At 37.8% G+C, this 22,882-nt stretch overlaps 2 protein-coding genes across 2 annotated transcripts; both read left to right on the top strand.

Annotated features, from left to right (window-relative positions):
- Positions 1-266: 266 nt before the first annotated feature.
- Positions 267-12,238, top strand: LOC121769955 (agamous-like MADS-box protein AGL27). Its single transcript, XM_042166735.1, has 7 exons — positions 267-570; positions 10,895-10,964; positions 11,265-11,317; positions 11,412-11,511; positions 11,649-11,690; positions 11,879-11,920; positions 12,032-12,238. Exons 1-7 carry the CDS (start codon positions 386-388, stop codon positions 12,104-12,106), a joined length of 567 nt encoding a protein of 188 aa, XP_042022669.1. The 5' UTR covers positions 267-385; the 3' UTR covers positions 12,107-12,238.
- A 4,060-nt stretch (positions 12,239-16,298) lies between these two features.
- On the top strand, positions 16,299-22,732 carry LOC121772144 (MADS-box protein FLOWERING LOCUS C-like). The gene is made up of 7 exons (XM_042169136.1): positions 16,299-16,647; positions 20,999-21,068; positions 21,356-21,408; positions 21,501-21,600; positions 21,888-21,929; positions 22,244-22,285; positions 22,391-22,732. The coding sequence occupies exons 1-7, from the start codon at positions 16,463-16,465 to the stop codon at positions 22,466-22,468; spliced, it is 570 nt and encodes a 189-aa protein (XP_042025070.1). The 5' UTR covers positions 16,299-16,462; the 3' UTR covers positions 22,469-22,732.
- The last annotated feature ends 150 nt before the right edge of the window (positions 22,733-22,882 follow it).

Here is a 22,882-nt window from a genome sequence, read left to right on the forward strand (position 1 = left end):
ATTTTCATTTATGATAACTTTTCTCTCTCTTACTTACTATCTCTTACTTTATTCACTTTATATTTTATTCACTTTATATTTTATTCTCTCTACCTTTTCCTCTTTCTTACTTTTTGTATTATTTATTTAACATTCGAACATTCCTTTCTAAAATTCCGTGCCGAAAAATTTCTTCTCAACTATGAGGAAATAGAGGGAGAGTTGAATTACTACTCCTAATCAAAATCGAGTCAATAATGTCGGCCACATGAAATTATGTTGTTTGCCATTTGGTGAATAGCCAGTGAAGTCGTCTCCTCCAAGTCTCCCACAGATTCCACTTCGTTTCATGCTAGTACCTTTTTTTCTGATCTAATTTGAGTTAATTTTTGGGAATTAAGTAAAAATGGGGAGGAGGAAACTGAAGATGGAGCGAATCGAAGATAAAAGCTCGAGACAGGTTACCTTCTCCAAGCGAAGAAATGGATTGTTCAAAAAGGCAAAGGAGTTATCGGTGCTCTGTGATTTGGATATCGCCCTCGTTATCTATTCCTCTCCTGGCAAACTCTACCAATACTGCAGCACTCACAGGTCAGTTTTTTTTTTTACTTTTTAATTAAGCTTTTTAGTGGTGATCCAACCTCAAAATACCTACCAACTTGATTTTCTCTTATTATTTCAATCACTCGTGTATTGATTAATATACATAGCTTTAACTATGGAGACGACATTGTATTTGCTCAGGCTCACTAGAATTGCAATTGAACTGGAAAAACAATTTAAGGGCATAATTAATCTTTCATGGGGTTTGGAATTTGTTAAACACTCCTCCTTTGGGGAAGGAAGCTTTGCTTGCTGAATTCTATTTTAATTCATATCTTCTTTCTACTTAATGTGCATGTATCTTAAGACCATGCGCAGAGGTGGCGTCCGTCGCCATCGCCGTCCGCGCCGCTGGCACGGACGCCATGCGCCGCCGCTGCGCTCGCGCCGCTGGCACGGCGCTGCTCGATGTATCGAGCACATCCGTGCCAGCGGACGCACACGTGGCGCGCTCCCATTCGTCAACGGCGTAGCCGTTGCATTTAAACATTTTTTATTTTATTTTTTAAAAATCGGTTTTTTATTAAAAAAACCGATAAAAAAAAAATTCACTTCCCAAAAAAAATATATCCGTTTATAACCGTTTTTTACACCTTTTTAATTTTTTTTTCATTTTTTTTACCCCAAAAATACACAATTTCATCTATAAATACCCCCAATTTCACCCCAAAAATTCACATCAAACTACACAACTCTCATCATCATTCTCCAATATCCATTCTCATCTTCATTCTCTCATATCCATTTTCATCTTCATTCTCTCATACCCTACAACATCACTATGTCCGGCCAAGACGATAACCCTTCGGGCTCCCACGGTTGGAACCTCGAATGGTTCGGTTCACAACCGTTTCCTAGTCCGGAAACGGAATATTCGGCCCCTCCTCAAACCCAAGATTCGGCCGTTCCGGGTGGATACCGTCCATACCCAATCGACGACCAAGGTGCCTCCTAAGGGCGCTACGGGTGGACACCGGAGCCTAGGCCTCGCGCCCCTTCCCAAATGCCGACTCCTCCATCTCGCGTCGGTGTCCGCACACCGTACTCAGCGGCGGAGATGGAAAGATTGTTCAAGGCGTACTTGGAAATCTCCGAAGATGCGGTGGTTGGAACGAACCAATCCGGCGATCACTTTTGGTGGCGCGCCTCTAGCCGGTACAATGCAAACCGGCCGCAGCGAACGATCGAGCGCAACGAGAGTATGGTGCGCAACTGCATCGGCCGAGCCAATGAAGAAATTGGCAAGTTCAACGGCTATTTCATCCAGGAGTCCCGGAATGCCGGGAGCGGCCGAAGCGAGGTCGACATCATCACCGCCGCGCTGAGCACCTACCAATCCATGAACGGTAAGTCGTTCAAATATCTTAACGTTTGGCAGGAGACGCGGACGCACCCGGAGTATAAGGGAGGCATAACATCCTCCTCTAGCGGCTCCTCCAAACGATCAAGGTCGGTAGTCCTATCCGACTCCGGCTCGGAAGAAGTGGCTAGCCAACTCGCCGGAGCTAACTTGGGTAGCCCCGACGCCGGACCGAGCGGTTCCCAACGCCGCCCCCAAGGAATGAAGAAGGCGGCGGCCAACCGTCGTCGCGGCTCGACTCCCGAAGCCACTCCCGAAGCCGCTCCCGCTCCCTATGTGCCACCTCCCCGAACAACTCGCTGTGGATGCTCTTAAGCCAACTCAATATGGCCGATAGGTCATCTATGACCCCCACGCAACTTGAAACACACGAGACCATGATAAAAGGTCTCCAAAAACAATTGGGGTTGATCCCGCCGGATGCGTAGTCTTATTAGGAGTTTAATTATGTAATTTTAATTTTTAGGATTTTAATTATGTAATTTTTAATTTTAAGGAGTTTAATTATGTAATTTTTAATTTTTAGGATTTTAATTATGTATTTTTTAATTTTATTTGTAATTTGTAATATTTATTGGGGTTTTTAAATGGATTTTAATATTATAGAAATGTTTTTGTTTAATTGAATTTTATATTAATTGTACTCGTTCTTGCGGAAGAGCACAGTTGTGGGTGTTGTGCTCTTGCCAGAGAACAGGCATGAATAGTACCGCCCGGGCCCACAACCGTGCCACTGACAAGAGCACGGTTGTGGATGCTCTAACCCTTGTCTAGTGCTTCTAACTTAATCAAAAGTCCCATCAATCAATATATGTATAGTGCCTATTGGCTTGCTTTATTTGAATGCATCTTCAGTAATTTGAAGTGTTAATAAGGCGAATGCACCAAGTGCACTTGAGATTCTGATTTCTAATTAAGTTTGTTTAAATGGTTTTACTTTTGATGAAAATATACTGGTATCCTTTTGCTAGGTGACTTTTGGTGTCCACCGCAATTGCCTAGATTTCCTGTCAAGGCTTTGAGAAGATATTTTATTAGCTAACTAGTTTAGGCCATCCACAACGCTGTTCCTATACCGTTCCTATACCGTTCCTTAAACCACTATTTGAGGGCCCCACTGTACTTTTTTACTTCATTCCTTAACTAAGGAACGGAACCTGCAACCCTCCGTTCCTTAACCGTTCCTTAACCGTTCCTTAAATTACTATTAAATAAACACACTTTATTAAAAAACACACAACATTAAAAAAAATTACAACTTAAACGTAAAAAAATAAAAAGCACACAATTAAAATCCTAAAAAAATAAAAGTACACAATTTTAATAATTTCATCCGCCAAAATTTGCCCAAATGTACGATGGATGTACGTACGGGAGCGTCGTTGGGGCGGCGCGGCTTCTTTCGCCTCCCGTCGTCGATCTTCTTCAAGTGATTGTTCCAATATTTGATGCATTTGTTCATAAGGATCCATTAGTTTGATTAAATTTGGGAGAAGGAAAATATAGTTGATTTGAGATGAAAATTGGGGTGGAAATAGAGAGGAATAGATGTGTGTTTGTGATTGAAATGAGTATGAAATAGGAGTATTTATAGAGTAAATAAATAAAATAAAAATAAAAAAACGGATATAAAAAAAACGGTCTCATTACCGTTGCAAAAAAAAAAAAATTTATTAAATTCGAATTTAAAAAACAAAATGAATTATTGCGTCACCGGACGAAGCCCACTCGCGGGGCAGCGAGTGGGCTTCACGCGTCGAATGGGAGGCCGCCACGTCGCCTCGGCGCGTGGCGGAACGTTCCGTTCCGCGTTCCTCCAGAACGGAACGCGGCACGGAACGGCGACGGAACGCACCCCGCAAGAATGAGTTTGTCCCACATCGAAACCACCAAGAATGATTTTATCCCACATCGAAAGTGGAACATAAAACATTCAAGGTTGTATCTATAAAAGAGAAACAACTAAGAATGAGTTTGTCCCACATCGAAAGTGAAACATAAAACATTCAAGGATGTCTCTATAAAAGAGAAACAACCAAGAATGATTTTATCCCACATCAAAAGTGGAACATAAAACATTCAAGGTTGTATCTATAAAAGAGAAACAACCAAGAATGAGTTGTCCCACATTGAAAGTGAAACATAAAAACATTCAAGGTTGAATCTATAAAAGAGAAACAACCAAGAATGAGTTTGTCCCACATCGAAAGTGAAACATAAAACATTCAAGGATGTCTCTATAAAAGAGAAACCACCAACAATGATTTTATCTCACATCGAAAGTGAAACATAAAACATTCAAGGATGTCTCTATAAAAGAGAAACAACCAAGAATGAGTTTGTCCCACATCGAAAGTGGAACATAAAACATTCAAGGTTGTCTCTATAAAAGAGAAACAATAAAGAATGGTTTCATAAATTCGCAAGTCCATCAAATATATATGGGATATTACGAATTTCTTATATTCATTTATTTGTAAAAATTGATTTTAATTATAAAAACAATTTTTATAAATAAAAGTATTTTTTTTAATTTGATTTTTTTAAAAAAAAAATCGAATTATTGCGTCATCGTGACGATGCCCACTCGCGGGGTAGCGAGTGGGCGTCACGCACGTCGCGGAGAGAGCCACGTCGCCGAAGCGCGTGGCGGCACAGACCGTGCCGCGTCTCGTGCCGACGGCACCCGGGACGGCATGGGCACGGAACCGTGACGAAACGTAGCGCCGCAACGCCCACAGCACGCGTTGCGGGTGCTCTTATTACTGCCACTTGAAAAATAATGGGTTAAGTAGTGCAATGTGCTTATTTATAGTTTTCTCCCTCATTCACATTGTGCCATCTAAGGCCATCCGCAACGCATCACGCGAGTGGCTCGTAATCCGTCACGCCGGGACGAGACGGCGGCGAGACGCATTGCAGCGTCCCATCTCGTTCCTAGCCCGCCGAGCGTCCCATCCCGCCGAGACGGATGGCAAGCCGTCTCGCCACGCCCCCGCGCGACGTAGCGCGCAACGGCGTCATGCGTGACGCCCACTCGCCGGCCCACGAGTGGGCATCGTCACACTGACGCAATAAATCATTTTTTTAAAATTCAAATTTAAAAAAATAAAAAAAGCAAAACACGGTAATATTACCGTTTTTTATTATTTTATTATTTTTAATTTTATTTGTTTACTCTATAAATACTCCTAATTCATCATCGTTTCACACACAAATACACATCTATTCTTCCCAAATCATCTCCATTTTCACTCCAATTTTCATCTAACCTCTTATCACAAAATGTCTGGCAACGGAAACTCTGGCGGTGGCGGTGGCGGTTCCGGTGGTTTGACATCAACGCGTTCGGCGATTGCGGGGGCATGTACAATGTCCTGGGTGGTGGTTCCGGTTCGTCGACGCCGGGCACCCAGGGTTCGTCGACGTCGGGGGTACCAACCACCCCATTTTGATGTGGATGCATACGCCCATCCCTCCGCCCCAAGGTATTCGCAGGGATTATCCTAGATTCAGGAGGATTATTCGGTTGAACCCACTCTGGAAGGAGGCCGAGGCGGTGGAAGCTCCAGGGCGGAGGCGGACGAGGAGGAGGAGGATCTAGGCTGGCATCTGTACAGCCCCAAGGAAACGCTGGCTGTGTACAACGTCTGGATCAGCGCCTCGTACGATCCCATCGTCGGGAATCAACAATCCCGGAAGTGCTTCTGGGAAAAGGTCACTGAGGCATACCACGAGATTAACCCGAAGGGGTCCCACCGCCGCACATTTAAGATGCTCCGCGCTCACTTTGACTGAGTCGACAGAGAGATCAAAATATTCTGCGCCATCTACAAGAGTGAAGCGGCTCATTACCAAAGCGGAACCACGGGAGCCGACATTCTGAGGTCAGCTTTGCGAGTCTATTTCGACGACACCGGCAAACAATTCAAACATGTCGATGTTTGGGAGGTCGTCAAAGACGAGGAAAGGTGGGCCGGCGGTGTCCGGTCCAGCTCGGGCTCGACCTCGAAGCGCACGAAGCACACGGCGGGTGGCCAGTACTCGTCTAGTGAGGGCGGTTCGGGTAACGTCGCACAAGAGTTTGTCTCGCAAGAGGTTGAGGGCACGCCAGACGATGCCGGGAGGTCCTCCCGTGGCCGCCGTCGGCCGCAAGGGAGAAATGCGGCAAAGACGGCTAGAGGGAGGAGGGGCCGAGCCGAATCAAGCCAGGCCGGCTCGGGCTCGGGCTCGAACTTCCTAATGTCCATGTACATGACCGCTACAATGGCGGACACTTCTCGCATGACGCCTCCCCAATACCAATTCTATCTTGCCGGAATTTAGTTTATGGCAAGGCAACTTGGTATTCCGCCTCCAGGTGGTTTCAGTGCACCTCCACCGCCGTCGGGGGATGATTCGCCGGCGGAGTAGTTTTTTTTTATTTTCTATAAAATTATATTTTAAATTATGTAATTTTTATTTTTTTAGGATTTTAATTATGTGTTTTTTTATATTTTTGAATTTTAAGTAATATTTTTATCTTATGTTGTAATTTTATTTTATTTAATGAAGTGTGTTTTTATTAATTGAATTTGTTGGAAATAAAAATAAAAAATGAAATTGAATGAATAGTAATTTAAGGGACGGATAAGAGATGGAGGGTTGCAGGTTTCATCCCTTAATTAAGAGATGGAGTAAAAAAGTACACTGAGGTCCAAGAATAGTAATTTAAGAGACGGTTAAGGACGGATAAAAGACAGCATTGCAGATGGCCTAATGTACCACATAAATTCTTAATCATGCATGTTGGTTCATGTCCCCAACAAGCACAACCCTTGTCATTCTTGAATGGAATCAGCTTGATTAGGTATTATGAATATTGTTACATATTTTAGCATTTTTGCCAATCATTAGCTCCTTGTACTCATAAATACACATCTCATACTATTTCATTTTAACATGGTTAAAGCAAGTATCTTTTTTATTATCTTAGATGTAGTTTCTGTTTACATCTTTGTGCTTGGTTTGCCATGCTTATTTGTTCTAGTTATTACATGCATCTTTGTGCTTTTTATTACATGCATCTTTAATCATCCATTTTTCCTACAAACAAAAGTTTGATGTGGCACAAACAATACTGTTTTATGATAATATGGAAAATATTTTCCACCTAATGATAAATCATGTACTCCTATTGTTCATAAAAGATGAATAATGATTGTAATTTAGACTATATTTGTTTATCTCTCACTATAATCTCAAAAGTTTTCTCCTTTAAGTCCATAAAATATACATAACTCGGATTGGTGACAAAATTTGAAGAATCCAATATGTTTTTTTGCATGAAATAAGTGAGCAGTGTTAAAAAAATTGATACAACACAACTTAATAGAGGCAAAGATACAATAAGTTCTTGATGAGCTAACAACAATGAGTTCTAAATGAGAATTCAGAAAACAATGGAGATTAAATAACAACTTGTCCAATGAGCAACAATCTCCACACACGCCTAGTTAAACATTAAAATCCATAGTATATAACTACTTGATGGTTTCAGGCCCCTTTAAGTTGTAAAACAAGCAATAACAAATTGTCCAACGATCAATAATCTCCACACCCCTTATCATTATTGATACTTGATATTGTCTTGGAACCGAAAAATCAATTTTGACTTCAACTATTTAGTTAGATGAGTTGTAGTGATGTTAACATTTCTTATAAATTGTTAAAAAGTTTAACATGACTATAAGTGTTTTAGGTCATCCGCAACGTTGTCTCTTATCCGTCTCTTAACCGCCTCATCTCTTAACTATTCATGGGTATCACTGTACTTTTTACTCCATCTATTAACTAAGAGACGGAACCTGCAACCCTTCATCTCTTAATCATCTCATCTCTTAACTATTCATTTAATTCCATTTTTTATTTTTATTTCCAACAAATTCAATTAATAAAAGTACACTTCATTAAATAAAATAAAATTACAACTTAAAATCCTAAAAAAAATATATAATTAAATTCGTGGTAAAATAAATAAAAAAAAGACATAATTTAAAATACAATTTTATAGAAATTATAAAAACTACTCCGCCGGCGAATCATTTCCCGAGGGAGGCGGTGGAGGCGGAATACCAAGTTGTCCCGCCAGATACACAATGTCGGCAAGATGGACTTGAAAGTGGGCAGGCGTCATGCGGGAAGTGTCCGCCATCGTGGCGGTGAAGTACATGGACATTAAGGAGGAGGGCGGACCTTGGGAGCCCCCTGGCTTGATTCACCTCGGCCCCTCCTCCCTCTAGCCGCCTTCGCCGCCTTGGTCCCTTGCGGCCGACGGCGCCCACGGGAGGACCCCCCTGCATCGTCCTTCGTGCCCTCAACCTCCTGCGAGGCAAACTCTTGTGCGGCGTTACCCGAACCGCCCTCACTAGACGAGTTTGGCACCCGCCGTGTGCTTCGTGCGCTTCGAGGTCGAGCCTGCGCTGGACCGGACACCGCCGGCCCACATTTCCTCGTCTTTGATCACCTCCCAAACATCGACATGTTTGAATTGTTTGTCGGTGTCGTCGAAGTAAACTCGCAAAGCCGACCTCAGAATGTCGGCTCCCGTGGCCCCGCTTTGGTAATGAGTCGCTTCACTCTTGTAGATGGCGCAGAATATTTTGATCTCTCTGTCGACTCAGTCAAAGTGAGCGCGGAGCATCTTAAATGTGCAGCGGCGGGACCCCTTCGGGTTAATCTCGTGGTAGGCCTCAGTGACCTTTTCCCAGAAGCATCGTGTCCTTGCGGCTGTACGGATGCCGGCCTACATCCTCCTCTTCCTCGGCCGCCTCCGCCTCTTCCTCCTCGGCGTCGAATGCCCTGGAGCTTCCACCGCCTCGTCCTCCTTACGGAGTGGGTTCATCCGGATAATTCTCCCGAATTTGGGATAATCCCTGCGAATACATCGGGGCGGAGGGACGAGCGTATGCATCAACATCAAAATGGGGTGGTTGGTACCCCGCCGGCGCCGACGAGCCCTGGGTGCCCGGGGTCGACGAACCGGAACTGGAACCACCTAAGACATTGTACATGCCCCCCAGTCGTCAAACGCGTTGATGTCAAACCTGCCGGAGCCGCCCTCGTTTTCGTCTCCGGACATTTTGTGATGAAAATTTGAAAGGTTAGATGAAAATTAGAGAGGAAAAGAAGATGGTTTGGGAAGAATAGATGTGTGTTTGTGTATGTAATGAGGATGAAATAGGAGTATTTACAGAGTAAAAAAATAAAAATAAAATAAAATAATTAAAAACGGTTGAAAAAACGGTAATATTACTGTTTTCGTTTTTTAATGTTTTTTTATTAAATTCGATTTTTTTAAATATTTTTTTGCGTCAGCGTGACGAAGCCCACTCGCGGGCGTCACGCTGGCGCCTAGCGGCTAGCTAGCCCGCGAGACGTCTTGGTGGGACGGGCGTCTCGGCGAGACCGGGAAGAGACGGAGCGCTGCAACGCATCTCGCCGTTGTCTCGTCTCGGCGGGACGAGATACGAGCCACCCGCGGGACGCATTGCGGGTGGCCTTATAGATGTGGTGAATAATGGTGAAGTGGTGTGAAAAAGAATTTACTACTAGTATTTTAGTGAGTGTAGTAAGTGCAGTATGATAGTGAGCGAAAAGCGGATGCACCGTATATTCTTAAAAATATGTAGGCATAAGCAGTGCTGATCATCCAAATTTTCAACCTAATATGAGTCTGAAAAGACTATTAAGCAAATAATTTGATCATTGGATATGTAGACCATAGTCCACGGATCCAGCCAAATGCCTACTAATAAACTCCATTTTCTTCCAATGTGAATCAAGTGGACGAGCCATAGTACTTGTTTACTTTGTTTATAAATAAGCTTATCGACCATGCACACTCTTTGAATAAGTTCTTTTATATACATCATATGGCTCGAGTGGAGTCCTTATGTGGTGCAAACAATTTCGATTCCAAGGAAATCATTTCTTCTCCTTGATCTTTAATTTAAACTTTGTTTTTGAGCTTATCAATAACTTCTCAAATGGTTGTTGCGGATGATAGTATATAAGCCATAATTCACCATTGATTAAAAAAAAGATAAGTTAGGGGTTTTTGTTCTTCTAACACGTTTAGAAAGGATATGTGTGCTTGATGCTTGTTTTAAACCATATAAGGCTTAGTTCAACTTACAAACCATGTTGGGGAGTTGCTGAAAGCAACAGTTGTTGCGAGCAATGCCCGATGGTTTCTTCATGTTGATTTCTCTCTCTAAATCGCCACTAAGAAAGTCATTGTTGGCATTGAAGTGAATAATATTCCTAGTTTGAAGACACTACAATATTTTGGTCATAAGTTTGCAAAAGAAATTTTCATTGATATGCGTTGTGTGTTTTAAAACAAGGATATTTTCGTACTATATAGTACTCTACTCTAAACCCTAGTTTAAAGTGGACAAAAACATTGAATGGACAACTGAAAGCAAGCTAAGTCGTGTATTCTCACGTACCAAGCTCCATTAATTCATTTCATACTTGCATTCCACATGTATAAACGTGCCTATTTTTTTCAATTTGTGTTTATAAAAACAATTTCCTTTAATACGAAAGGGATTCCCTTTCACATTAAATATAGTAGTACATAAGATATATCTGTGATAATAAACACTTATCGAGACAATTCATTCCCTCTTGCGAAGTTTTCAAGTTTCAGGTTACAGAATGTTGGGTAGTCATCTTATATATTGAAAAGTTTGTGTTATGCTTTATAATGCCTGCATTAGAGTATTTTATGATTCACTTCAAAATATTTGGAATGTTCACTGAATACTTGATTTCTTTGTGTGATGGAATATTTACCTAGTGACTATACTATTGACTTCATTTCTTTACCTATTTGCAGTTTGTATCATTTATTTTTTGGTAATTTGTTTTATATTCTCACTTAGATGAACTTGAATTGCTATCCAGAATGAATAAGATCCTGCAACGATATCATAATCATCCAGCTGCAAAAGATACAAGTCCCTCCACACAACAGGTAAGCTTATTATCTGTTTATGAAATTAAAGTGAGTTTAGGGTTTGTTTTTAGGGTTTATAATTTTACACTATTACTACGGAGTTACGACGTCAACTCTTTGAAATATCAAAGCAAAGAAGCTAAGGTGTGAGAAACATGATTTACCGATTAGCCTAGTTGGGTGTGATTTGTTTAGCTAGCAGTGGTGGTGCTCGGGTTTGGTTAATTTCCGTAAAATTTAGCACTAGGATCATAGTTGTATGGAAAAAAATATATGTTCCATATTGTGAAGGTTGTTATTTTGTGTTTTCCATGTCAGGATGAATATTCAAGTTTCCTCTCATGTGAGGAGCTCCTTCAAACTGTGGATAGGCAGCCACTTCATATCTCTAGCTCCCTCTACTTAATATATTTATAACTTTGTTAAGTGATATGAACAGCTAGGCTTTCCTGTATATTTTTGTAGGAAGCTCGGCGAGCCATCGTCCGACGACCTCACGGTCAAGGACTTTATGCATCTCCAGAAACAATTTGAGACTGCACTAATGCAAACCAGAGAAACTAAGGTTCCTAACTTGCTGTTATAAAAGCTGTTAAAAACTATAAATGGATGCAATTGTTGGTTTCTTATGCTTAATTTTCATTACAATTGATTCCCTCTTTTATGCTGTACTAATATTTTGATTAATTGTTGCTTGTGCAGACACGTTTGCTACTCAAGTCTATATCAAGCCTTGAGGAACAGGTAGAGAGGTTTCCATCTCCTATTTTTGGTGGAGATGCTAAGCCATTAAACATACAAGGAAATGTTAACGTCGTTCGTTTTTATTGAAATCTTACAATTAATTAGAAAGGAATTAAAGAGATGCATTATTATAATGTAAAAGAGAAATGTGAAGTTACCTCATTTATCTTGTGCTGGTTTTTTCACAGGAGAAGCTGCTGGAGGAAGAGAAGATGGTGCTGCAGGGGAAGGTATACATACGCATAAATAGATTAGATATGTAAATATAATTTAAAAATAAATGGAAATGGTGATGTTGGAAAGTAGAATGATGATGAGGTCACTGATATATCAAATATCAGGTGAATGAGAGCAAGAGGAAGAAGAAGAGGAAGAGAGTTGCGATTGATCTGAACTCGATTCCAACAACTGAATAAGTGATTATCTCTGCCTCTGAGAATGCAATAAGTGTTGTGTTCATGCAATCTTATCTTTGTTGTCCACCCTCAAGATTGAACAAGTGTAATATGGAGTGATGATTATATAATCTAAATAGAGTTTGTGTTGAATGTTGAAGCCCATTTATCCACTCTTACAGTCTTCTAGAGGAGTAATTAATAATTACTATTACTACTACAATATCTAGACAAAGAGATACCTGCATGTAGTGTTTTATGTATTTCAAAAAACAAATTCTTTCTTTTTCTTTTGCTAAGTTCGGGCTCACTCATCAAGCTAGTAATTTCTAATTAACAGAACAAACAAGCATTAACTTGTGTAAATATCGAAGTTAATATTGATCTCACGTCTCATGTTCGAATTAATAATGGTCTGGGCTACGGTTATCAGGAGTCAGGACACATATTTAGTGCAAAATTAATGTTAATACCTTTAGTCAATAATTACTATTGTATGGGATGTCAGGGTTGAATTAGGTTACAAAACCTATTGTAACTTACCGTGAATGAGTGATAGAAAATTAATGATGTATGCTCAATATTATAAACATTAATTTAGAAATAATCAAATATGAGGTTTCATCTTTCACTTATTAGCAAGAAAGACTTATCCATTGTGGTCCTCGTAGTGCTTTCAAGGTTAGGAGATTAATTAAGCATTTCATGATAGGTAGTTCATTTCATTTTTGGGTGAGTATTAATTCGTAATTACTGCAAGGAACCAAGCAAGAGATTCTTTAGTGATGGTGCGATCATCGTTTACTCTACAATGCAAAATATACTTGGGACCCTTTTGTTCCAAATAAATAAAAGAACAAAAACACAATGTGGTGAAAATGATTAGTCTCGTTTTAAATAAGAAAATAACATTATATACAAATAAACAGTTTGAAGTATGCTTTCAGTATATATCCTCACTAATTGTTATACTTAATTATATTATTTGAGATGTGATTATTAGGATTAGACTAGACCTAAGCACCATGAACCAATATCCACCTTTTTATAATAATATTGGATAGACAATATGAGGATATATTTATATTCGTGCCTTTCAATACTAATGTGTATTTTAGAGCACAATGATAAATTAACACAACAAATTCAATTATTGTTCTTAATAATATTTCTACAGGAATATAGTGTACAATGTCAGACATAGTTGAACTAAAGGGAGACGCATGCATGATTAATTAAGGGTTTTTGGCTTTAAAAGCCAAAAACTTTCACCAAATTCCGGTTTTCCCACGAACTATGAGATTGGTTTTTAAAACCACGAACTTTCACATCGTATGCCATTTCCCCCGACGGGTCAACGGCTAAACCCGGTTTGTCTATGTGTCAATTTAATCCTACTTGGATCCTATTTGGCAAAATACTAACTTAAACAAATAAATATTACAGAAGATAAATCAATTCAATTAAGTAAATAAATTAAACAAAAAAGACTTAAACAAAAAGTTTTCATAGTCGTAAAGTTAGGGCTTTTGTTTCACTCATTCTTCTTCTTTATCTCTCGCATATTTGGGGATTTCCAGTCCGCCAAAACTTCGATTCTTCGATTCGCGAGGAAGGTGTGCGCACAGGTAGTGGATTTCCGCGCTAAACGTGGATTATCGAAGAAGGTGGAAGTTGGTCGGGTTCTTTTACTGGTGTGGTCCCGATTGTCGGCAATGTCTCACAGGTGCGGTCCTTTTCGTCAATGACCCCACTTTCGTTTAAAGAATTAGAATTATTCAGTGTTTGTCGGATGTCTCAGGCCCCATTTCGTTTAAAGAATTGAAATTATTCTATGTTTGTCGGGTTCTTTTACTGGTGTAGGGTTTTATACAGTGTTTCCTTTTTAAAATGATACAAAAATCATTTTTCACTCCATGCTGCTTATAAACGGTTAAATGGACGAGTACAATATACCTTCCAAGACGGACAACGATAAAATCGTCTTCCCGGATTATTATCAGTCCTCGACGTCCCAATCTCAGCCCGAACTCCATGGTTACAGATTACAAAGTCACCTTCAGGCCAAAAGTGGTTGAAGTTTGAGGTTTGTGAAGAACTCGACATTTCAAATTCAACCTGCACGCAAGAGAATCAATGAAGTTTGAAATTTGAGAACGATTTGTGCGGACGATTATGAAGATGGAACCCTAACACCCAAAATTGATTCGCCTACCTGAGGAACTAATGAATTCGAAATGAAGATGACCAAAATCTGACTGAATTCGCACAAAGACGTAATGAAGATGAACAAAATCTGACGACTTCGTTTAGGGTTTAGGAGATTTTGATGAATTTTGATCGATTTTCATAATTTAAGTGTTTTAATTCCTGATTGAGGGTAAAACGACGTCGTTTAAAGGGTCATATTTCCGGCATCCATGTCATTTCTGCGGCTGTCCACGTTGGACAACTTCTGCACCGGAAATGTGTTATTCGGGTCGGGTTGGGAAATGGCATACGATGTGAAAGTTCGTGGTTTTAAAAACCAATCTCATAGTTCGTGGGAAAAACCGGAATTTGGTGAAAGTTTTTGGTTTTTAAAGCCAAAAACCCATTAATTAACTAAGCAGAGAATAAAACACGAAACTAAAGAAATTCAAGGACGCAAAACATTGCTCCACACATCATTTGGATAAATCATGATTGTATCGATTCTATATTCAATTCCGATACTATTGGGGACGATAGATCATTTTCACAACAAAAAACTTGACGGAATTATCCGTCACTAATCAGCGAAATTTAGGCACTTAACAGATTTAGTGACAGATTAAGTACCGACCGACAGATCCGTCAATAATAAGCTTGTCAGTAAAAAATATTAGTGACGAAAAATCCATCACTAAAGTTGCAATGACGGAAATCAAAGGCAGCCGCCATGGTAAATTCGGATTATTGACGGACTATTCTGTCACGAATTAGTGACTGACGTTTCTCAGTTGCTTATCCGTCACTACTCCCTGAAATTTCCACTAGCATCACTAATTCCTTCATTAATTAGCTTTTTTTTTGGTAGTGTTTCATGTCTAAAAGTAGTATTAAACATATTTACAGAATGTAGAATTTAAGCTAGTTGAACACTTAAACATGGGACATTTATTTCTCACATCTATCTACATTGACAAGAAAAGACTGAAACGTGAAATATTTATGTTATTCCTCGATTGAGAATCTTAAACAGTTTATATAGTACAATTAATACTACATCCTATTGATGCCACGTGAACTTTAATCAATTAAATGCTTCATGTAATCATACACCAGAACAAATGAAGGTTCCTTTTGTCCCATTGTGCTCTTGAATACACCAGAACAAACAAACCTAACTATCACACCCTTTGAGCTATTCTATACTCCCTCAGTCCCATAAAATTGAGACTCTTAGAACGAAACAAATTTTAATACATAATTAGTAAAGTAACATAGAGAAAAAAAAAGGTAGATGGAGTATTATATTTCCTTCGCTTCGCGGCAATTGAGTTATTTCATTTTTTGCACTCGTTTCGGAAAAATGATAATAAATATTTAAGAGAGAGAGAGAGTAGAGTACGATAGAGAATAAGGTAGAGAAGAATCTTATTTACATTCTTCTTTTTTTACTTTATTTTTTCTCCACTTTAACTATTTATTATCATTTTTCTAAAACAAATGCAGAAAATGAAACGATTCAACTATTGCGGAACGAGGGGAGTAGTGTAGAATGAAACCCATTCCATTAAAATGAAAGAAATTATCAAAAATAAAAATGAACTATTTTTATAGGACATGCCAAAATAAAAAAATTCTCTATTTTTATGATTGCAAAAATCTTGATTAGAGAATTCATCCAAAATTCCAAATCAATAATAATAATATTCCCTCCTTACATTATTCGCTCTTCCCAAATTATTTACACTACTTTTATTTTAAGTAAGAATTAAGTTATATAATTAATACATTATACTTAATAAAATGTTAATAATTCAGTAATTTTTCATTACATTTAAAATACTGTTGTAATTTAATTCATTAAAAAAAGTTCATTTTTAAATTTACGGTCGAAAAAGAAAAATGAAAGTAAAATGGAACAAATGGGTAATGGATAGATAATAGTAATAATAAATAAATAAAATAATACATTCGGCTATATTTTAAAGGTGAATATAATAAGGAAGGAAATGTATGAGTTTGAAAGCAGACGTGGTGAAAAATCCGTCAACGTCATCTCCTCCAAACCTTCTGCACAGATGCCTCTGCGTTTCAAGTTTCAACCCTTTCCTCTCCTTTATCCCCTTCCTCTTCCGCCCTATTTAAATCAATGATTTTGAGACCTAATTGGAATGGGTAATCGTAACAATGGGGAGAGGGAGACTCAAAATTGAGCGAATCGAAGATAAAAGCTCGCGCCAGGTTACCTTTACCAAGCGCCGAAATGGACTGTTCAAAAAAGCAAATGATTTGGCGGTGCTATGCGATGTGGACGTCGCTCTCATCGTTTTTTCCTCTCCCGGCAAGCTCTACCAGTACAGCAGCACCCCCAGGTTTTATTTTTCATATTTTAATTTTTTTAATTAATGCCCATGGTGATTAAATTTCTCTTAATATTGTCTTAATTAATGGCGGCTTTAATTCACTTCTCGTTCCCTCAATATATATTTCTATTATTCTATATATGTAGATGATGCCATGTGTTTGCCTGCTCAGGCTCACTGGAATTGAAATTCAACTGAAAAAATAATTCAAGTGCATAATCAATGGACATTTCTTAAATTCAGATAAACACCCCTCCTTTTGGGAAGGCTGATTGCTGTAATTTAATTAGAGGAGATTTATTGAAGCTTTTTCAGCTGCAGATTTGCATTTATATGTTATCTTCCTTTTATTTAATGTATATATCTGCATGTGGATAGTGTCTTAACCCTAGTCTACTGTTTGTAAGCTGATCAATCAAAATATACCTTTTAGATTGCTTATTAGATTGGAAGGCCCTATATATGAATCATTTATGTAGAGCAAGATATAAGCAGCCACCAACAGTTAACAAATTTTGAAATTTTAGATTGAGGTGACGTACAATAATCTTAAGAAATTGAAGAGAGAATAAGGTGAATATACCATTGCCCTTGATATTCTCACATGTTTGTTTATATGATTTTGTATTTTTATGGGAATATACTGGTACTTATCAAAGTGGCATATCCTTGTGCAAAAAGATGACTTTTGGTAAAGTCTATATTTACTTTCAAGGCTTAGAAGATATCTTACCCTTTCCTTGATTGAAGATACATAGCAATATGTACATATAAGAGATCACTAGCTAACTTAGATATAATGGGATAAGTGTTAGATAGTTTATTCTCATTTACATTGTATCACCTAAATGTACAACATGGATTCATGTTCATGTTGGATCATGTCCCCAACAAGCACAACCCTTGCCATTGTTGAATGAATCTCCTTGATTGGTTATTATTAATATTATTACAGATCTTGGCATTATTGTCAATGACTTGCTCTTTGTTCTAATAAATGCACGTCTTACTATTTTATTTAAAAACATTGTTAAAGCATGTCTTTGATTATCTTGGATGTAGTTTCTGAATACATCTTTGTGTTAGGCATCACATGCATCTTTGTACTTGTTATTATGTCCATCTCTGTGTTTGGTATTACATGCATCTTATAAAAGTTTTTTTACTTCAATTTTATGCTCAAGAAGTCATGATTTTATTTTGAAATGTCTTTGTTTATATCATATTGGCACAATACTTAAAATGTGTCTATAGTTGAAATTTACAAATAACACATGGTCTTCAAAAAAAAATATTTGCAATTTGTAAAAGATGTTTGAGATATTTCAATGAAGAACACCTAAGATTTCTAACTGTAGCAATCCCCTGACCTAATTTTTCCTACAAACAAAAGATTGTTGTGGCACATACATTACCATTTTCTGAGGATGTGGAAAATATTTCCACGTAATGATAAATGATGTCATATTGTTCATAAAAGATAAATAATGATTGAAGTATAGACTTTATTTGCTTATCTCTAACTATACTCTCAAAAGTTTTCTCCTAGCTCGGCTTGATTAAAATATATAAAGAATCCAGTGCATTTTTGCATGAAAGGTGTTAAAAGAATGACATAACACAACTTAATATAGGCCAAGTTATAATGAGTTCTTGATGAGCTAACAACAATGAGTTATCAGTGCTCTAGTTGTGTCCATTCAGGCAACTAGTGTGTAATCAAAACCTGGTATTTGTGTATGTAAGGACATATTTCCAGTTGCTATCTCCAAATCCAAGTAACGGGAGAGTGGTCTCTATAGTGTTAAACATTATATTATTGAGAGTATAATTTCAATTATTAAAACCAGGAAACAAATTTTCAACGAATTAAAACATACTTCATATGTTTGGAATGAAATAATGAAAGTTTGGCGCATATTTTTGTAGCAATGTTGTGGTTGAATTTCGAATGGATGTATCGGCGTAGGCACTGATGTGCAAGGTAAAGTGATGCATGAAATGAGAAATGATTTGATGTCCTAGTGAATATAGGCTTTTTCTTCATTTAGTTAACAATTGTAGTATAGAGGTACAAATGAAGGAGATGATAATTGAAAGGAATTAAATGGGCCAATGAGCATGAGTGCAAAGGTATAAATGTGCATAGGTAGTAGCTCAAAGCTTGGTGGTTGCATGCTTCGTGGAGATTTATTCCTCTGAAACCCCAATGAAGAAAGGGATTGTTGAGATCTAAGTAAATGATATTCCAATTTGAAGACAATATAATATTTAGGATGCGAAGAATGGTATTTGGTCATAGGTTTTTGCCAAAGGAATTTTAATCGTAGTCTAAAGTAGACAAGCATTAATCACTACTCATGAAACACTCATTCTTGACCTATATCAACCTGGCAGTGATCACGTCTCTTCTATATATTCTTGGATAAACATACCCCCTCCCCTATGAGGCCTTTGCAAGGGGTGAGTGACCGATTTTTAAATAATATTAGAGCATGCCCAAGTCAATGATGGATCTATATGTGTAATATGTGGAAGTTTGATGTTCATTTCGAGTTTTCGACCCACATCTAAGGTCTTGTATTCTTATGTGCTAAGCTCCATTGATTCATTTAGTCCTTGCACTCCACATGTAAGGTCTTTTCAGCTGCGATCTACCGACTCGAGTCCAGTCACTCACAAGTTACATCCAAAATGGCTAGCTTTGCATGGATCCTTTATTTTTTGTTCTCCCTTCATATGGTTGCTCAAATGCAACATCAGTCAAACATACCATGTTAACAATAATTAACACATATCTTAACTGATTTCCTATGATGTCATTGGTTTTGGATAAGCAATCAAAGAGCTAATATAATTCCATCAACAATCTTGAATAAATATCTTAGTTAGACGACAAGAAAGTGGAACCTCGCTTTATATAGGTGAAACATAACTAGGTTACAAGGTTAAAAACCCTGATAACCTTGAGGAACTATGGGTAAAGCTGATAATTTCATAAAGACTACTTATAAGACAACATTAGATAGATAGATAGATAGATAGATAGATACAAAGAAGTCTCAAGTAATATTCAAGACATTAAGTGTTCATAATATTGTTTAATTGACCTAATCATTATAAAACATCATGGTTATCTAATTTGTCATCATCAATACCATTAGAGTCCTAATCTACACACATACATATCCAACTCTATATCAAACTAGAGATGACTATTTTTTATAGCATATCCAACTAGACATGCCTATTTTTTCAATTTGATGTATTTCTTTTTCACATAAACACATATTTTGATATGGTATACCTAGCTATCTACGAAGAATAGATATAATGGTCAACCATAATGCCTTTCCTTGAATTATGCATGTAGTGGTTCCCCAATCTAACTATAAATGCGATATTAGGGTTGAGTGTATGTGTGATTCAGATGATAAATTGGAGTGGGTACAAGCTTACATCTATTAATGCATGTTTCTGTGAGTAAATCCAATTCATACTTCATCGCAAATAGAATTATCATATTTGATGATTTTGATCCACGAGGTAACTCGACCCCAACAAAGTACGTAAGTGAAACTATGTCCTTTACATCGATTTCCTTAACTATCTTATTTCAGTTAGGCAATCTTTCCCTATCTTATTTCAGTTAGGCAATCTTTCCCTGGCAACCATATCATCAAGATATATTGACAAATATCAAATCCATATTGTCAAAAGAACGTGTCATTGGCATTGATCTATTGATAGCCCATACCAACCATAATTCTCGTGAACATCTGAAAACAAGCTCATGCACATTGTTTCCATATGGATTTCTTAGCCTACATATCGCTCAATGTTTAAAATGTGTTGAAGCCTTACACTATCTCCTTGTAAAGAAAATTCAATGAATCCTTATGATGAAAGAAGTTCTTCACATCAAGGTGGTGAGGTTGTCATCCGCTTGTGGTAGCTCTTATTTGTTTTCTATATCTCCACTTGGTTATAAATCTTAAATCTGGTAGTTATTGTTGTGATGTATGAGGAATTCTAAGTGGAGTTTCTTGCTATAGACTGGAATTGGTGAGAACAAATTGTAACACCATACTTAACTCCTGCCTTCTGGGCTAGAATATTCGAAAAATAGAGTAATGAGATTAGCATCCATGTGCCTGCATTATCTTATATTTTATCTTTCACTTCACACTATTTAGAATGTTCACTGAATACTTCATCTTTTGTTTAATGAAATATTTACCTAGAGACTACTATTGACTTAGAGATCATTTCTTTAGTTTCCCATTTTCAGTTCTTATCTTTTGTCTTTGGGTGTTTTTGTTATATATTCTCACTTAGCTGAACTTGAATTACTATCCAGCATGACTAGGATCCTGCAACGATATCATAATCATCCGGCTGCGAAAGATGCAGATCCCTCCACACGACCGGTAAGCTGATCTGATCATGAAATTGAAGTGGGTTTAGGGTTTGTTTTTAGTAAAAGCCAAAACATGTACCTATTTACTTTGTGCAACATGTATAGCATCAACTCTAATTTATTTTTGAGATATCGAAACAAAGAAGCTACAGTGTGAGAAACATTTTTTACGGATTTGTTTAGCAAGCAGTGGTGCTCGATTTTGGTCAATTTCCCAAAATTTAGCACTAGGATCATAGTTGTATGGAAGAAATATGTGTTCCACATTGTGAAGATTGTTTGTGTTTTCTATGTCAGGACGAATATTCAGGTTTCCTCACATGTGAGGAGCTCCTTCAAACTGTGGATAGGCAGCCACTTGATCCCTCCCTCTACTTAACTTAATACATTTAAAACTTTGTTAATTGAGCAGAACAGATAGATTTTCCCATATATTTTGCAGGAAGATTGATGACCCATCCTCCGATGACCTCACGGTCGCGGACTTAATTCGTATCCAGAAACAGTTTGAGACTGCACTAATACAAACCAGAGAAACTAAGGTACCTAACTTGAGACTTCAACTGTTATAACCCATATTTTACTTTTTTGCCAAATGCTGTTAAAAGCTATAAATGGAATGTAATTGCTGGATTCTCAGACCTGGTAGACAGATCTCAGACAAGATTTATGATACAAGATGAGAAAAGTTTGTTACTTTGGTCATCTAATAAACTAATACTATTATAAATGCCAGATATTAACTATACAACTTTCTTATGCTTAATTTCAATTGCCATTGGTTCTGTTTTTTATGGTGTATTAGTTTGATTAATTGTTGCTTATGCAGACACGTTTGCTACTCAAGTCTATATCAAACCTCAAGGAACAGGTAGAGGTTTCCATCTCCTATCAAGCCAGTAAACATATAAGGAAATGAGTTAACTAGTTCCTTTTTATTGAAATCGTTCAATGATTAGACAGGAATTGAAGAGGTGCATAATTATGTAAAGTTTTTTTTTTTTTTTAAATAATTCCTATATAAGGGAGGAAATTACAAATAAACTCATATACTATAGATAGGAGGAAATTACAATTGATGTCAAGAGGGCTCGAACTCGGCACCTCATGCAATAATGTCTAAGCTCCTTGCCACTAGGACAAAGGCGATGCACCTCATTTATCAAAGTGCTGGTTTTTGAACAGGAAAAGCAACTGGAGGAAGAGAAGATGATGCTGCAGGAAAAGGTATATATACATATATATAGATAAATTAGATATATAAAGTGAAATTGGAAGGGATGACTGTTGGAAAGTAGAATCACGATGACGTCACTCATATATTAACAACAGGTGAAAGGGAGCAAGAGGAAGATGAAGAGGAAGAGATGTGCTATTGATCTGAACGTGATGTCAACAATAGCTGAATAAGTGATCATTTCTGCCTCTGAGAAATGCAAGGTTATATATGGAAGTGTTGTGTTCATCAATCGTCATGCAATAACCAATAAACACTACTATATGTATTGAGTCGAATGCATCAGTTTTATGTAATATAAATAGACTTTATGTTATAGTAATATCCTAGCAAGTACATAACGCACGGCAAAAGCGTGCACGTGGTGGAATGCATGTGGGTGCATTTGAATATTATAGTCGTAGTAACTATCTCTCTATCACCACTCATTTTGCTCCTCCAATTATGACGAAACAAGTGTCTTATGTGCTTTTTTTGTTGACTAATTTTGCAAACCAGGATTAGATATAGATTATCGTACTGTTTTAACTAATTTGGGTCCAGTGGAAAGCATCCATAAAATCAAGCCCTTTTCTGGTTTGGGCTGA

Source organism: Salvia splendens, chromosome 16 (assembly GCF_004379255.2).
Source record: "Salvia splendens isolate huo1 chromosome 16, SspV2, whole genome shotgun sequence".
NCBI classification, from domain to species: domain Eukaryota; kingdom Viridiplantae; phylum Streptophyta; class Magnoliopsida; order Lamiales; family Lamiaceae; genus Salvia; species Salvia splendens.

Excerpts from the sequence above, each read along its gene's own strand:
- LOC121772144 (XM_042169136.1), top strand. The coding sequence starts at position 16,463 with ATGGGGAGAGGGAGACTCAAAATTGAGCGAATCGAAGATAAAAGCTCG. Across the intron at positions 21,601-21,887 it reads TACAAACCAGAGAAACTAAG|ACACGTTTGCTACTCAAGTC; the intron begins GTACCTAACTTG and ends TTGCTTATGCAG. Across the intron at positions 21,930-22,243 it reads TATCAAACCTCAAGGAACAG|GAAAAGCAACTGGAGGAAGA; the intron begins GTAGAGGTTTCC and ends GTTTTTGAACAG.
- LOC121769955 (XM_042166735.1), top strand. The coding sequence starts at position 386 with ATGGGGAGGAGGAAACTGAAGATGGAGCGAATCGAAGATAAAAGCTCG. Across the intron at positions 10,965-11,264 it reads CAAGTCCCTCCACACAACAG|GATGAATATTCAAGTTTCCT; the intron begins GTAAGCTTATTA and ends TTTCCATGTCAG. Across the intron at positions 11,921-12,031 it reads AGATGGTGCTGCAGGGGAAG|GTGAATGAGAGCAAGAGGAA; the intron begins GTATACATACGC and ends ATCAAATATCAG.